Here is a 17,151-nt window from a genome sequence, read left to right as displayed (position 1 = left end):
TGGAGAGCCCCAGGGATGACAGTTCCTGCCCCACTCCCCGGCCACGACTCCTTCCCCCCTTTCTAACAGAGACCCACCCTCCTCTGGATAATGGGGTCTCCTCCTAATCCCACCGCCAGTGTGGCCTTCTCTAATACAACACCTATAAAACCTTCTCCCGCCCTGATATTTAGATATGAGGCGAGTCACTCACTGAGGCCGACCACTCCAGCCCTGAATGCATTGAACAGCTTGCGGTTGTTGCAGATAAAACCCTCCAGACCCTGGACCTGGAACCCAAACATCTCTCAATTTCTACAACGCATAAAGTATTCCATCCTCATGCAACTTTAAAGTGTTAAGCTTGTTTGCGTTAAGTTTGAATACTGCCTCTCATGCTTCCCTCACGCACTGAGTTATGAAACAGTCGTGCGTTATTTACCAACTCGGAGTCTAAACCGCTCAGGTTTGTTAAATTAGGTTGAATGAAGTCTCCCATTAAAATAACTTTCCTGTTCTCACAAACCCTTCCATCTCTTCATTGAGCAAACTGGTTTCCTACTGACCTCCTGGTCTGTAACAATCCCCGAGTGTTAGCTTGGATTATTTTGTATTAGAGATGTCTAACCAGAGTAATTTATTTGTAACTTTTTATCTCCCACAGGATCAACTACTTTTACTTCCCAACTCATTAATCTGTGCATCCTCAGTTGAAATCTAAAACTCAATGCATGAAGAATTCCAAGTTAATATAACAATCCTATATACCACTCTGCAAACAGTAATGTTTTGGGCAGGAAAATAATTGGTCCATCTAACCTACCCTTCCAAACAAGTTACAACTAAATAACCCCAGATTTAATTTCCAACAGGGGAATCATCCAGTCCTTCTTAAAATCCTGCCATGTGTTTCTGGTCTAGCATCCCACAGTTTGGTCACCCTCTCACTATCTCCTTCTGAGCTGTCGTTCTACTTTCTCATTTACTGTCCTTTCTCCTGAAGGTTGTGACTATCGCTGGGTCACTGGGCTTCTGGCTTCTGCCCATTCCTCATGTTTCATCTACACAGTGACTATTGGCAGGCTATTTGACTGTGGATGGCTAGTCTAGGACGATTCTGTCCTCACTCAGTATCCACTTAGATACAAGTATCACTGGGTAATTCAGGTTTGAGGACAGCCCTGTCTGCCATTGCCCTTGGGCACTGATGTCAATTGCAGCAGACCTACATAAGAAATAGGAGCAGGAGTATGCCATATGGTCCATCGAGCCTGCTCCATACTGGCTCAGATGAATAGACTAGGAATTGAAGCTGGGACTATTTGCTCTGACTGGCTCAGCCACATGATGCCTTCAACAATTGAACTATCAGGGAACTCTTTCTCCTTTATGTCCATCTATAGCTGTACCCTCACTGATACCTCCTCAATAGCTCTCCTTTGTTGATGGCTCCAGGCCAAGCCATTTCTCATTTGGTTGTTTTATTTCCAGGCTGCATCAATGACAGGAAGAAGCAATTGTGGCATCTCTTTAAACCACTGATCTCACAGAAGAAGTAGCAGCGATGAGCAGTGCTGTGGGAACTGATGAAGAATGCGTACACTGTAGTGCCACTGTCCCACACAGGGCTGGTAACCTGTACCTCAACTGTAATACAGGGCAGGGCAGCCTGTCTACAATTGTATGTGTGTCCCTGTTTATCAGTCTGTACCCTGCCCTGTAACACACTGCAGGAGTATATCTAACATCCGAAAGACTCGGTGTGGAGCACAATGTCCTGTAACTATTTTCTGCAACATACTGAGTGCAATTTCACTGCAGTGACTCCAGGTTCCTGCTGCTGCTCACTGCCAAGTGTTGGCAGATTGGAAACACTCAGCACTGACTGTCCTAGGTTTATGAATGGGTGACAAGTTAACCCTAAATATATTTTAGAAAAACAGAAGTCTTGGAGAAAAGTAAACTGAGGAGATTGAAGTGGAAGATTCAGTAGCAGTGTGTAGCTGGAAAACAAAGGTTCCCCCAGGAAGGGGGAGCACTCCTGTTTGCAGAGAAAAGGCAGCAGCTCGTCCAGAACCGGCAGCTTGTACCTACACTGTAACACAGACCAGGGCAACACATCTTAGACAAGATACCTTTTATGGAACACCTTGGGGTTGCCTGGTTCTCACTTCCCTCACCTGGTGTTAACGAGACAGTAATGACCTCAGAACAGAGTGGGTGGTCTTCCTGCCCTGTTAACACTGGCGATTGGGCCGGCTCCATTTTGAAAGGGGTCTCCCACCGGGCGTCCAAAGCAACGTCTGTTTCAGGTGCTAGGCCCCTTTTAATATGGGAACCGGGTCCTGTGATGTGAATAGGACACTGATTCCCATTTTTAGGTGGGAATTGGTCAGAGCCGCGCAGTGGCCACTTCAACCAAGTGATGGAGGAGAAGAGGCCCGCCAAAGGTAAGTGTTGAATTATTATGTTGGGCACCACAGGAACAGAAGTGCACCTCCGAGTCCTAGAAAAATAATAGCCCGTGTTTTCCGATCCCTATGGGTGTGTACGAGCTGTGTACACACCCGTAGGGACCTCGCAAGTGCCGGTTTCAGGCATGCCAAGCGCATCCTCTTGACAGATTGGACGCCTGCCCTGGAGAAGGGCCTCTGCGGTGGAGAGTTCCGCTTTCTGCAGAACCTCCGCCCGCTGAAAACCTTTATAAATCTTACACCTGGTAAAAGCAGGTGTAAGGCCTGCTTTTACCAGCATAAGAGTTTAAAAAAGTAAAACAATTTTTTTTTCACCCATTTATAATTTTTAAATACTTTTAAAAAAGGTAAGTTTATTTTTAGCCCCGTTAAAAAAAAAACTTGAATTTTTTTAAATTACATTTTTGTTTAAAATATTTAATTTAATGTAATTTTAACTAATTTTAAAAATGCAATTTAATTTTTTTTTAATTTAATGTTTTGATGTGTTTTTTGAATGATCCCCATTCATACTTTTGACGGGTCTAAGCTGTCAAAAGTGTGAAGGGGATTCCCTTCTTTCATTGGTTCCCCATGGCCCACGTGATCCCAGGGATGCTTGCGAACTGCCTGCTCCCCTGGGATACCTGGGCCCTGCTCATTTTCGTAGAGCAGAGGCCCAGGAGCGGAAATGCCCGGACCTCCGAAGCCCTCGGGTAAGGGCATAGATTTTTTCCAGATCAGAGGCCCCCTCATGCAGGAAGCCTCTGATCGGAAAATACGGGCCAATGTGAGCGGCCGATCAGCAGCCCAAAGGTCACAATCTAGCCCCTATCTTTCATGTGCATTATTTACAGCACCTGCACTGATACTGAGCATTACAGTGTGTGGAATGTACTCTCCATTATCTACCACTCCTAGATTGGCCAGCTCTGGAGCTTTCATCTCATCACCTCATGCCTCCAATCATCCCACTCAGTCAAACAGCCTTTTCTCCCATCTCCAATATTTTTAAGACTAATAAAAGTGTTTACACAAAGTATAAAAAGCACACAAAGCCCCATGAGTTTTTCCTCATTAATCTTTAATTACTGAAGACACTCCTGGAGGTTTGGCAACCCTAATTACTCCTAGAGACTTTATCACATGGATCTGTAATTGTCATTAAAATAGAGGATTGTCCTCTTCCAGAGAACTTTCAGTTACAGTTACATGTGTCCATCGTGACTTGAAGTAGAGAACTTCTGCTGAGGTTTCTATCTGACTGGAGAGCCATGGTTGAAATATATAGTGGATCTATCGTGCTGTTACAAATCCTAAGACAGACTGATGTGGCTCCTGGCTGCTCACTCTACTTGTTTGGCACAATTCTGAAACAATAAAACATTAAGACCAATGTTTCTGTGTCTGTTAATCAGGGTCCATTTTGAGAAGTTGAGATGTGACTCACTAAAAATCAGGGCAGTGTCAGTGTGCCTCACTGTAAATCAGGGCAGTGCCAGTGTGCCTCACTGTAAATCAGGGCAGTGCCAGTGTGACTCACTAAATCAGGGCAGTGCCAGTGTGCCTCACTGTAAATCAGGGTAGTGCCAGTGTGACTCACTAAATCAGGGCAGTGCCAGTGTGACTCACTGTAAATCAGGGCAGTGTGACTAAACTGAAAATCATGGCACTGGAAGTGTGCCTCACTGCAAATCAGGGCAGTGTGAGTGTGACTCACTAAATCAGGGCAGTGCCAGTGTGACTCATTTTAATCAAGGCAGTGCCAGTGTGACTCACTGTAAATCAGGGCAGTGCCAGTGTGACACTGTAAATCAGGGCACTGCCAGTGGGACTCTTTGTAAATCAGGGCAGTGCCAGTGTGACTGTAAATGAAGGCAGTGCCAGTGTGACTCACTATCAATCAGGGCAGTGCCAGTGTGAATCACTAAATCAGGGCAGCGCCAGTGTGACTCACTATGAATCAGGTCAGTGCCAGTGTGGCTCAATGTAAATCAGGGCAATGCTGGTGTGACTCACTGCAAAATAGGTCAGTGCCAGTGTGACTCACTGTTAATCAGGGCAGTGCCAGTATGACACACTGTAAATCACAGCAGTGCCAGTGTGACTCACAGTAAATCAGGGCAGTGTGACTCATTGAAAATCAGGGCAGTGCCGGTGTGATTCATTGTAAATCAGGACAGTGCCGGTGTGACTCACTGTAAATCAGAGCAGTACCAGTGTGACTCACTGTAAATGAAGGCAGTGCCAGTGTGAGTCACTATAAATCAGGGCAATGCCAGTGTGACTCACTGTAAATCAGGGCACTGCCAATGTGATTCACTGTAAATAAGGGTAGTGCCAATGTGACTCACTATAAATCAGGGCATTGTGACTCATTGTAAATCAGGGCAGTGCCAGTGTGACTCACTATGAATCAGAGCCATGCCAGTGTGACTCGCGGTAAATCAGGGCAGTGCCAGTGTGACTCACTGTTAATCAAAGCAGTGCCAGTGTGACTCACTGTAAATCAGGGCAGTGCCAGTGTGACTCACTGTAAATTAAGGCATTGCCAGTGTGACTCTCAGTAAATCAGGGCAGTGTGACTCACTGTAAATCAGGGCAGTGCTGGTGGGACTCACTGTAAATGAGGGTGCTGCCAATGTGACTCTCAGTAAATCAGGGCAGTGTGACTCACTAAGTCAGGGCATTGCCACTGTGACTCACGCTAAATCAGGATAGTGTGACTCACTATAACTCAGGGAATTGCCAGTGGGACTCACTTTAAATCAGGGCAGTGCCAGTGTGACTCACTGAAAATCAGGGAAGAGCCAGTGTGACTCACTGTAAATCAGGCCAGTGCCGGTGTGGTTCATTGTAAATCAGGACAGTGCCTGTGTGACTCACTGTAAATGAAGGCAGTGCCAGTATGACTCACTATAAATCAGGGCAGTGCCAGTGTGACTCACTGTAAAGCAGGGCAGTTCCAGTGAGAGTAATTGTAAATCAGGGCAGTGCCAGTGTGACTCACTGGAAATCAGGGCAGAGGCAGTGTGACTCACTGTAAATGATAGCAGTGCCAGGGTGTCTCAGTATCAATCAGGGCAGTGCCAGTCTGACTCGCAGTAAATCAGGGCAGTGCCCGGCTAACTCACTAAGTCAGGGGAGTGCCATTGTGACTCAATGTAAATCAGGTCAGTGTGATTCATTGTAAATCATGGCAGTGCCAGTGTGACTCACTGTAAATCAGGGCAGTGTGACTAAACTGAATATCACGGCAGTGCCATTGTGCCTGACTGCAAATCAGGGTAGTGCCAGTGTGAATCACTAAATCAGAGCAGTGCCAGTGTGACTCATTTTAATCAAGGCAGTGCCAGTGTGTCTCACTGTAAATCAGGGCAGTGCCAGTGGGACTCTCTGTAAATCAGGGCAGTGCCAGTGTGACTCACTGTAAATGAAGGCAATGCAAGTGTGACTCACTCTAAATCAGGCTAGTGTGACTCACTGTAAATCAGGGAAGTGCCAGTGGGACTCACTTTAAATCAGGGCAGTTCCAGTGAGACTAACTGTAAATCAGGACAGTGCCAGTGTGACTCATTGTAAATCAGGCCAGTGCCGGTGTGACTCACTGGAAATCAGGGCAGTAGCAGTGTGACTCACTGTAAAGCAGCGCAGTGTGACTCATTGTAAATCAGGGCAGTGCCAGTGTGACTCACTATGAATCAGGTCAGTGCCAGTGTGGCTCACTGTAAATTAGGGCAGTGCCAGTGTGACTCACTGCAAATTAAGGCAGTGCCAGTGTGACCCAATGTAAGTCAGGGCAGTGCCAATATGGCACACTGTAAATCACGGCAGTGCTAGTGTGACTCACGGTAAATCAGGGCAGTGTGACTCATTGTAAATCAGGACAGTACCAGTGTGACTCACTTTAAATCAGGGTAGTGCCAGTGTGACTCACTGTAAATGAAGGTAGTGCCAGTGTGATTCACCATAAATCAGGGCAATGCCAGTGTCACTCACTGTAGATCAGGGCAGTGCCAATGTGACTCACTGTAAGTCAGGGCATTGCCAGTGTGACTCACTATAAATCAGGGCATTGCGACTCGTAAATCAGGGCAGTGCCAGTGTGACTCACTATGAATCAGGGCAGTGCCAGTGTGACTCACGGTTAATCAGGGCAGTGCCAGTGTGACTCACTATAAACCAGGGCAGTGCTGGTGTGACTCACTGTAAATCAGGGTAGTGCCAATGTGACTCACTGTAAATCAAAGCAGTGCCAGTGTGACTCACTGTAAATCAGGGCAGTGCCAGTGTGACTCACTGTAAATCAAGGCAGTGCCAGTGTGACTCACTGTAAATGATAGCAGTGCCAGGGTGTCTCAGTATCAATCAGGGCAGTGCCAGTCTGACTCGCAGCAAATCAGGGCAGTGCCTGGCTAAATCAGGGTGCTACCAATGTGACTCACTGTAAATCAGGGCAGTGCCAATGTGACTCACTGTAAGTGAGGGCATTGCCAGTGTGACTCACTGTAATCAGAGCAGAGCCAGTGTGACTCACTGTAAATCAGGCCAGTGTTGGTGTGACTCATTGTAAATCAGGACAGTGCCAGTGTGACTCACTATCAATCAGGGCAATGCCGGTGTGACTCACTGCAAATTAGTGCAGTGCCAGTGTGACTCACTATGAATTAGGTCAGTGTGACTCATTGTAAATCAGGGGGGTGTCAGTGTGACTCACTATGAATCAGGTCAGTGCCAGTGTGGCTCAGTGTAAATCAGGGCAGTGCCAGTGTGACATACTGCGAATTAAGGCAGTGCTAGTGTGACTCAATGTAAGTCAGGGCAGTGCCAATATGACACACTGTAAATTATGGCAGTGCTAGTGTGACTCACAGTAAATCAGGGCAGTGTGACTCATTGTAAATCAGGGCAGTGCTGGTGTGATTCATTGTAAATCAGGACAGTGCCGATGTGACTCACTGTAAATCAAGGCATTGCCAGTGTGATTCTCAGTAAATCAGGTCAGTGTGACTCACTGTAAATCAGGGCAGTGCCGATGGGACTCACTGTGAATCAGGGCAGTGCCGCTGTGACTCACTGTAAATGAAGACAGTGCCAGTATGACTCATTATAAATCAGGGAACTGCCAGTGTGTCTCACTGTTAATCAGGGCAGTGCCAGTGGGACTCACTGTAAGTGAGGGCATTGCCAGTGTGACTCACTGTAAATCAGGGCAGAGCCAATGTGACTTACTGTAAATCAGGCCAGTGCCGGTGTGACTCATTGTAAATCAGGACAGTGCCAGTGTGACTCACTATCAATCAGGGCAATGCCAGTGTGACTCACTGCAAATTAGTGCAGTGCCAGTGTGACTCACTATGAATTAGGTCAGTGTGACTCATTGTAAATCAGGGGGGTGCCAGTGTGACTCACTATGAATCAGGTCAGTGCCAGTGTGGCTCAGTGTAAATCAGGGCAGTGCCAGTGTGACATACTGCGAATTGAGGCAGTGCTAGTGTGACTCAATGTAAGTCAGGGCAGTGCCAATATGACACACTGTAAATTATGGCAGTGCTGGTGTGATTCATTGTAAATCAGGACAGTGCCGGTGTGACTCACTGTAAATCAATGCATTGCCAGTGTGATTCTCAGTAAATCAGGTCAGTGTGACTCACTGTATATCAGGGCAGTGCCGCTGGGACTCACTGTGAATCAGGGCAGTGCCGGTGTGACTCACTGTAAATGAAGACAGTGCCAGTATGACTCATTATAAATCAGGGCACTGCCAGTGTGACTCACTGTTAATCAGGGCAGTGCCAGTGGGACTCACTGTAAATCAGGGCGCTACCAATGTGACTCACTGTAAATCAGGGCAGTGTGACTCACTGTAAATCAGGGCAGTGCCAGTATGACTCACTATAAATCAGGGCAGTGCCAGTGTGACTCACTGTTAATCAGGGCAGTGTGACTCACTGTATATCAGGGCAGGGCCAGTGGGACTCACTGTAAATGAGGGCGCTACCAATGTGACTCACTGTAAATCAGGGCAGTGCCAATGTGACTCACTGTAAGTGAGGGCATTGCCAGTGTGACTCACTGTAATCAGGGCAGAGCCAGTGTGACTCACTGTAAATCAGGACAGTGCCGCTGTGTCTCACTGTAAATCAGGGCAGAGCCAGTGTGACTCACTGTAAATCAGGACAGTGCCGCTGTGTCTCACTGTAAATCAGGGCAGTGCCAGTGTGACTCACTGTAAATGATAGCAGTGCCAGGGTGTCTCAGTATCAATCAGGGCAGTGCCAGTCTGACTCGCAGTAAATCAGGGCAGTGCCCGGCTAACTCACTAAGTCAGGGGAGTGCCATTGTGACTCAATGTAAATCAGGTCAGTGTGATTCATTGTAAATCATGGCAGTGCCAGTGTGACTCACTGTAAATCAGGGCAGTGTGACTAAACTGAATATCACGGCAGTGCCATTGTGCCTGACTGCAAATCAGGGTAGTGCCAGTGTGAATCACTATATCAGAGCAGTGCCAGTGTGGCTCATTTTAATCAAGGCAGTGCCAGTGTGTCTCACTGTAAATCAGGGCAGTGCCAGTGGGACTCTCTGTAAATCAGGGCAGTGCCAGTGTGACTCACTGTAAATGAAGGCAATGCAAGTGTGACTCACTCTAAATCAGGCTAGTGTGACTCACTGTAAATCAGGGAAGTGCCAGTGGGACTCACTTTAAATCAGGGCAGTTCCAGTGAGACTAACTGTAAATCAGGACAGTGCCAGTGTGACTCATTGTAAATCAGGCCAGTGCCGGTGTGACTCACTGGAAATCAGGGCAGTAGCAGTGTGACTCACTGTAAAGCAGCGCAGTGTGACTCATTGTAAATCAGGGCAGTGCCAGTGTGACTCACTATGAATCAGGTCAGTGCCAGTGTGGCTCACTGTAAATTAGGGCAGTGCCAGTGTGACTCACTGCAAATTAAGGCAGTGCCAGTGTGACCCAATGTAAGTCAGGGCAGTGCCAATATGGCACACTGTAAATCACGGCAGTGCTAGTGTGACTCACGGTAAATCAGGGCAGTGTGACTCATTGTAAATCAGGACAGTACCAGTGTGACTCACTTTAAATCAGGGTAGTGCCAGTGTGACTCACTGTAAATGAAGGTAGTGCCAGTGTGATTCACCATAAATCAGGGCAATGCCAGTGTCACTCACTGTAGATCAGGGCAGTGCCAATGTGACTCACTGTAAGTCAGGGCATTGCCAGTGTGACTCACTATAAATCAGGGCATTGCGACTCGTAAATCAGGGCAGTGCCAGTGTGACTCACTATGAATCAGGGCAGTGCCAGTGTGACTCACGGTTAATCAGGGCAGTGCCAGTGTGACTCACTATAAACCAGGGCAGTGCTGGTGTGACTCACTGTAAATCAGGGTAGTGCCAATGTGACTCACTGTAAATCAAAGCAGTGCCAGTGTGACTCACTGTAAATCAGGGCAGTGCCAGTGTGACTCACTGTAAATCAAGGCAGTGCCAGTGTGACTCACTGTAAATGATAGCAGTGCCAGGGTGTCTCAGTATCAATCAGGGCAGTGCCAGTCTGACTCGCAGCAAATCAGGGCAGTGCCTGGCTAAATCAGGGTGCTACCAATGTGACTCACTGTAAATCAGGGCAGTGCCAATGTGACTCACTGTAAGTGAGGGCATTGCCAGTGTGACTCACTGTAATCAGAGCAGAGCCAGTGTGACTCACTGTAAATCAGGCCAGTGTTGGTGTGACTCATTGTAAATCAGGACAGTGCCAGTGTGACTCACTATCAATCAGGGCAATGCCGGTGTGACTCACTGCAAATTAGTGCAGTGCCAGTGTGACTCACTATGAATTAGGTCAGTGTGACTCATTGTAAATCAGGGGGGTGTCAGTGTGACTCACTATGAATCAGGTCAGTGCCAGTGTGGCTCAGTGTAAATCAGGGCAGTGCCAGTGTGACATACTGCGAATTAAGGCAGTGCTAGTGTGACTCAATGTAAGTCAGGGCAGTGCCAATATGACACACTGTAAATTATGGCAGTGCTAGTGTGACTCACAGTAAATCAGGGCAGTGTGACTCATTGTAAATCAGGGCAGTGCTGGTGTGATTCATTGTAAATCAGGACAGTGCCGATGTGACTCACTGTAAATCAAGGCATTGCCAGTGTGATTCTCAGTAAATCAGGTCAGTGTGACTCACTGTAAATCAGGGCAGTGCCGATGGGACTCACTGTGAATCAGGGCAGTGCCGCTGTGACTCACTGTAAATGAAGACAGTGCCAGTATGACTCATTATAAATCAGGGAACTGCCAGTGTGTCTCACGGTAAATCAGGGCAGTGTGACTCATTGTAAATCAGGACAGTACCAGTGTGACTCACTTTAAATCAGGGTAGTGCCAGTGTGACTCACTGTAAATGAAGGTAGTGCCAGTGTGATTCACCATAAATCAGGGCAATGCCAGTGTCACTCACTGTAGATCAGGGCAGTGCCAATGTGACTCACTGTAAGTCAGGGCATTGCCAGTGTGACTCACTATAAATCAGGGCATTGCGACTCGTAAATCAGGGCAGTGCCAGTGTGACTCACTATGAATCAGGGCAGTGCCAGTGTGACTCACGGTTAATCAGGGCAGTGCCAGTGTGACTCACTATAAACCAGGGCAGTGCTGGTGTGACTCACTGTAAATCAGGGTAGTGCCAATGTGACTCACTGTTAATCAAAGCAGTGCCAGTGTGACTCACTGTAAATCAGGGCAGTGCCAGTGTGACTCACTGTAAATCAAGGCATTGCCAGTGTGACTCTCAGTAAATCAGGGCAGTGTGACTCACTGTAAATCAGGGCAGTGCCAGTATGACTCACTATAAATCAGGGCAGTGCCAGTGTGACTCACTGTTAATCAGGGCAGTGTGACTCACTGTATATCAGGGCAGGGCCAGTGGGACTCACTGTAAATGAGGGCGCTACCAATGTGACTCACTGTAAATCAGGGCAGTGCCAATGTGACTCACTGTAAGTGAGGGCATTGCCAGTGTGACTCACTGTAATCAGGGCAGAGCCAGTGTGACTCACTGTAAATCAGGACAGTGCCGCTGTGTCTCACTGTAAATCAGGGCAGTGCCAGTGTGACTCACTGTAAATGATAGCAGTGCCAGGGTGTCTCAGTATCAATCAGGGCAGTGCCAGTCTGACTCGCAGTAAATCAGGGCAGTGCCTGGCTAAATCAGGGTGCTACCAATGTGACTCACTGTAAATCAGGGCAGTGCCAATGTGACTCACTGTAAGTGAGGGCATTGCCAGTGTGACTCACTGTAATCAGAGCAGAGCCAGTGTGACTCACTGTAAATCAGGCCAGTGCCGGTGTGACTCATTGTAAATCAGGACAGTGCCAGTGTGACTCACTATCAATCAGGGCAATGCCGGTGTGACTCACTGCAAATTAGTGCAGTGCCAGTGTGACTCACTATGAATTAGGTCAGTGTGACTCATTGTAAATCAGGGGGGTGCCAGTGTGACTCACTATGAATCAGGTCAGTGCCAGTGTGGCTCAGTGTAAATCAGGGCAGTGCCAGTGTGACATACTGCGAATTAAGGCAGTGCTAGTGTGACTCAATGTAAGTCAGGGCAGTGCCAATATGACACACTGTAAATTATGGCAGTGCTAGTGTGACTCACAGTAAATCAGGGCAGTGTGACTCATTGTAAATCAGGGCAGTGCTGGTGTGATTCATTGTAAATCAGGACAGTGCCGGTGTGACTCACTGTAAATCAAGGCATTGCCAGTGTGATTCTCAGTAAATCAGGTCAGTGTGACTCACTGTAAATCAGGGCAGTGCCGGTGGGACTCACTGTGAATCAGGGCAGTGCCGGTGTGACTCACTGTAAATGAAGACAGTGCCAGTATGACTCATTATAAATCAGGGCACTGCCAGTGTGTCTCACTGTTAATCAGGGCAGTGCCAGTGGGACTCACTGTAAATCAGGGCGCTACCAATGTGACTCACTGTAAATCAGGGCAGTGCCAATGTGACTCACTGTAAGTGAGGGCATTGCCAGTGTGACTCACTGTAAATCAGGGCAGAGCCAATGTGACTTACTGTAAATCAGGCCAGTGCCGGTGTGACTCATTGTAAATCAGGACAGTGCCAGTGTGACTCACTATCAATCAGGGCAATGCCAGTGTGACTCACTGCAAATTAGTGCAGTGCCAGTGTGACTCACTATGAATTAGGTCAGTGTGACTCATTGTAAATCAGGGGGGTGCCAGTGTGACTCACTATGAATCAGGTCAGTGCCAGTGTGGCTCAGTGTAAATCAGGGCAGTGCCAGTGTGACATACTGCGAATTGAGGCAGTGCTAGTGTGACTCAATGTAAGTCAGGGCAGTGCCAATATGACACACTGTAAATTATGGCAGTGCTAGTGTGACTCACAGAAAATCAGGGCAGTGTGACTCATTGTTAATCAGGGCAGTGCTGGTGTGATTCATTGTAAATCAGGACAGTGCCGGTGTGACTCACTGTAAATCAAGGCATTGCCAGTGTGATTCTCAGTAAATCAGGTCAGTGTGACTCACTGTATATCAGGGCAGTGCCGCTGGGACTCACTGTGAATCAGGGCAGTGCCGGTGTGACTCACTGTAAATGAAGACAGTGCCAGTATGACTCATTATAAATCAGGGCACTGCCAGTGTGACTCACTGTTAATCAGGGCAGTGCCAGTGGGACTCTCTGTAAATCAGGGCAATGCCAGTGTGACTCAGTGTAAATGAAGGTAATGCCAGTGTGACTCACTATCAATCAGGGCACTGCCAATGTGACTCACTGTAAATCAGGGCAGTGGCAATGTGGCTCACTGTAAGTCAGGGCATTGCCAGTGTGACTCACTCTAAATCAGGGCAGTGGGACTCATTGTAAATCAGGGCAGCGCCAGTGTGACTCACTATGAATCAGGTCAGTGCCAGTGTGGCTCACTGCAAATTAAGGCAGTGCCAGTGTGACTCAATGTAAGTCAGGGCAGTGCCAATATGACACACTGTAAATCATGGCAGTGCTAGTGTGACTCACAGTAAATCAGGGCAGTGTGACTCATTGTAAATCAGGGCAGTGCAGGTGTGATTCATTGTAAATCAGGACAGTACCGGCGTGACTCACTGTAAATCAGGGTAGTGCCAGTGTGACTCACTGTAAATGAAGGTAGTGCCAGTGTGATTCACTATAAATCAGGGCAATGCCGGTGTCACTCACTGTAGATCAGGGCAGTGCCAATGTGACTCACTGTAAATCAGGGCAGTGCCAGTGTGACTCACTATGAATCAGGGCAGTGCCAGTGTGACTCATGGTTAATCAGGGCAGTGCCAGTGTGACTCAATGTAAATGATAGAAGTGCCAGGGAGTCTCAGTATAAATAAGGGCAGTGCCAGTCTGACTCAATGTAAATCAGGGCAGAGCCTGGCTAACTCACCAAGTCAGGGCAGTGCCAGTGTGAATCAATGTAAATCAGGTCAGTGTGATTCATTGTAAATCAGGGCAATGCCGGTGTCACTCACTGTAGATCAGGGCAGTGCCAATGTGACTCACTGTAAATCAGGGCAGTGCCAGTGTGACTCACTATGAATCAGGTCAGTGCCAGTGTGGCTCACTGTAAATCAGGGCAGTGCCAGTGTGACTCACTGCAAATTAAGGCAGTGCCAGTGTGACTCAATGTAAGTCAGGGCAGTGCCAATATGACACACTGTAAATCATGGCAGGGCTAGTGTGACTCACAGTAAATCAGGGCAGTGTGACTCATTGTAAATCAGGGCAGTGCTGGTGTGATTCATTGTAAATCAGGACAGTGCCGGTGTGACTCACTGTAAATCAGGGCAGTGCCAATGTAACTCACTGTTAATCAAAGCAGTGCCAGTGTGACTCTCAGTAAATCAGGGCAGTGCCAATGTGACTCACTAAATGAGGTCATTGCCAGTGTGACTCACTGTAAATTAGGGAAGAGCCAGTGTGACTTACTGTTAATCAGGCCAGTGCCGGTGTGACTCGTTGTAAATCAGGACAGTGCCGGTGTGAAGCATTGTAAATCAAGACAGTGCCGGTGTGACTCACTGTAAATGAAGGCAGTGACAGTATGAATCACTGTAAATCAGGGCAGTGCCAGTGAGACTAACTGTAAATCAGGACAGTGCCAGTGTGACTCACTGTAAATCAGGCCAGTGCTGGTGTGACTCACTGGAAATCAGGGCAGTGCCAGTGTGACTCACTGTAAATGATAGAAGTGCCAGGGAGTCTCAGTATAAATAAGGGCAGTGCCAGTCTGACTCAATGTAAATCAGGGCAGAGCCTGGCTAACTCACCAAGTCAGGGCAGTGCCAGTGTGACTCAATGTAAATCAGGGCAGTGTGACTCACTGTAAATCAGGGAAGAGCCAGTGGGACTAACTGTAAATCAGGACAGTGCCGGTGTGACTCATTGTAAATCAGGCCAGTGCCGGTGTGACTCACTGGAAATCAGGGCAGTGTGACTAAACTGAAAATCACTGCAGTGCCATTGTGCCTCACTGCAAATCAGGGCAGTGCCAGTGTGACTCATTTTAATCAAGGCAGTTCCAGTGTGACTCACTGTAAATCAGGGCAGTGCCAGTGTAACTCACTGTAAATCAGGGCAGTGCCAGTGTGACTCACTAAATCAGGGCAGTGTGACTAAACTGAAAATCATGGCAGTGCCATTGTGCCTCACTGCAAATCAGGGCAGTGCCAGTGTGACTTATTTTAATCAAGGCAGTGCCAGTGTGTCTCACTGTAAATCAGGGCAGTGCCAGTGTGAATCACTGTAAATCAGGGCAGTGGTAGTGTGACTCACTGTAAATGAAGGCAATGCAAGTGTGACTCACTCTAAATCAGGGCAGTGTGACTCACTGTAAATCAGGGAAGAGCCAGTGGGACACAATTTAAATCAGGTCAGTTCCAGTGAGACTAACTGTAAATCAGGACAGTGCCAGTCTGACTCAATGTAAATCAGGGCAGAGCCTGGCTAACTCACCAAGTCAGGGCAGTGCCAGTGTTACTCAATGTAAATCACGTCAGTGTGGTTCATTGTAAATCAGGGCAGTGCCAGTGTGACTCACTGTAAATCAGGGCAGTGTGACTAAACTGAAAATCATGGCAGTGCCATTGTGCCTCACTGCAAATCAGGGCAGTGCCAGTGTGACTCACGAGATCAGGGCAGTGCCAGTGTGACTTATTTTAATCAAGGCAGTGCCAGTGTGTCTCAATGTAAATCAGGGCAGTGCCAGTGTGAATCACTGTAAATCAGGGCAGTGCCAGTGGGACTCTCTGTAAATCAGGGCAGTGCCAATGTGCCTCCCTGTAAATGAAGGCAATGCAAGTGTGACTCACTCTAAATCAGGGCAGTGTGACTCACTGTAAATCAGGGAAGAGCCAGTGGGACTAACTGTAAATCAGGACAGTGCCGGTGTGACTCATTGTAAATCAGGCCAGTGCCGGTGTGACTCACTGGAAATCAGGGCAGTGTGACTAAACTGAAAATCACTGCAGTGCCATTGTGCCTCACTGCAAATCAGGGCAGTGCCAGTGTGACTCATTTTAATCAAGGCAGTTCCAGTGTGACTCACTGTAAATCAGGGCAGTGCCAGTGTAACTCACTGTAAATCAGGGCAGTGCCAGTGTGACTCACTGTAAATGAAGGCAATGCAAGTGTGACTCACTGTAAATCAGGGCAGTGCCAGTGGGACTCACTATGAATCAGATCAGTGCCAGTGTGGCTCACTGTAAATCAGGGCAGTGCCAGTGTGACTCACTATCAATCAGGGCAATGCCGGTGTGACTCACTGCAAATTGGGCCGTGCCAGTGTGACTCACTGTTAATCAAGGCAGTGCCAGTCTGACTCACTGTAAATGAAGGTAGTTCCAGTGTGAGTCACTATAAATCAGGGCAATGCCTGTGTCACACACTGTAAATCATTGCAGTGCCAGTGTGACTCACTGTAAATCTGGGCGCTGCGAATGTGACTCAATGTAAATCAGGGCAGTGCCAATGTGACTCACTGTAAGTCAGGGCATTGCCAGTGTGACTCACTATAAATCAGGGCATTGTGACTCGTTGTAAATCAGGGCAGTGCCAGTGTGACTCATGGTAAATCAGGGCAGTGCCACTGTGACTCACTATCAACCAGGACAGTGCTGGTGTGACTCACTGTAAATCAGGGCAGTGCCAATGTGACTCACTGTTAATCAAAGCAGTGCCAGTGTGACTCACTGTAAATCAGGGCAGTGCCAGTGTGACTCACTGTAAATCAGGGCAGTGTGACTCACTGTATATCAGGGCAGTGCCGATGGGACACACTGTGAATCAGGGTAGTGCCAGTGTGACTCACTGTAAATGAAGGCAGTGCCAGTATGACTCACTATAAATCAGGGCACTGCCAGTGTGACTCACTGTTAATCAGGGCAGTGTGGCTCACTGTAAATCAGGGCAGTGCCAGTGGAACTCACTGTAATCAGGGCGCCAGCAATGTGACTCAATGTAAATGATAGAAGTGCCAGGGAGTCTCAGTATAAATAAGGGCAGTGCCAGTCGGACTCAATGTAAATCAGGTCAGTGTGATTCATTTTAAGTCAGGGAAGTGCCAGTGTGACTCACTAAATCAGGGCAGTGGGACTAAACTGAAAATCATGGTAGTGCCATTGTGCCTCACTGCAAATCAGG

The 17,151-nt window shown here is 47.7% G+C and overlaps 1 protein-coding gene across 6 annotated transcripts in view; it reads left to right on the top strand.

Annotated features, from left to right (window-relative positions):
* ttll9 (tubulin tyrosine ligase-like family, member 9) overlaps positions 1 to 3,828 on the top strand; it is a 176,927-nt gene extending 173,099 nt beyond the window's left edge. For all 6 annotated transcript variants that reach the window (XM_086005110.1, XM_086005115.1, XM_086005109.1 and 3 more), the window contains one exon: positions 1,471 to 3,828. In XM_086005110.1, coding sequence (XP_085861236.1) covers positions 1,471 to 1,538 — 68 coding nt within the window. In that variant the 3' untranslated portion in view covers positions 1,539 to 3,828. The remainder of the gene's footprint in view (positions 1 to 1,470) is intronic.
* The last annotated feature ends 13,323 nt before the right edge of the window (positions 3,829 to 17,151 follow it).

Source organism: Somniosus microcephalus, chromosome 13, assembly GCF_052327205.1.
Source record: "Somniosus microcephalus isolate GS21.2 chromosome 13, FLI_Smic_1.0, whole genome shotgun sequence".
Taxonomy (NCBI): domain Eukaryota; kingdom Metazoa; phylum Chordata; class Chondrichthyes; order Squaliformes; family Somniosidae; genus Somniosus; species Somniosus microcephalus.
The sequence above is the reverse complement of the archived record's forward strand: the minus strand, read 5'-3'. Positions and strand labels throughout refer to the sequence as shown.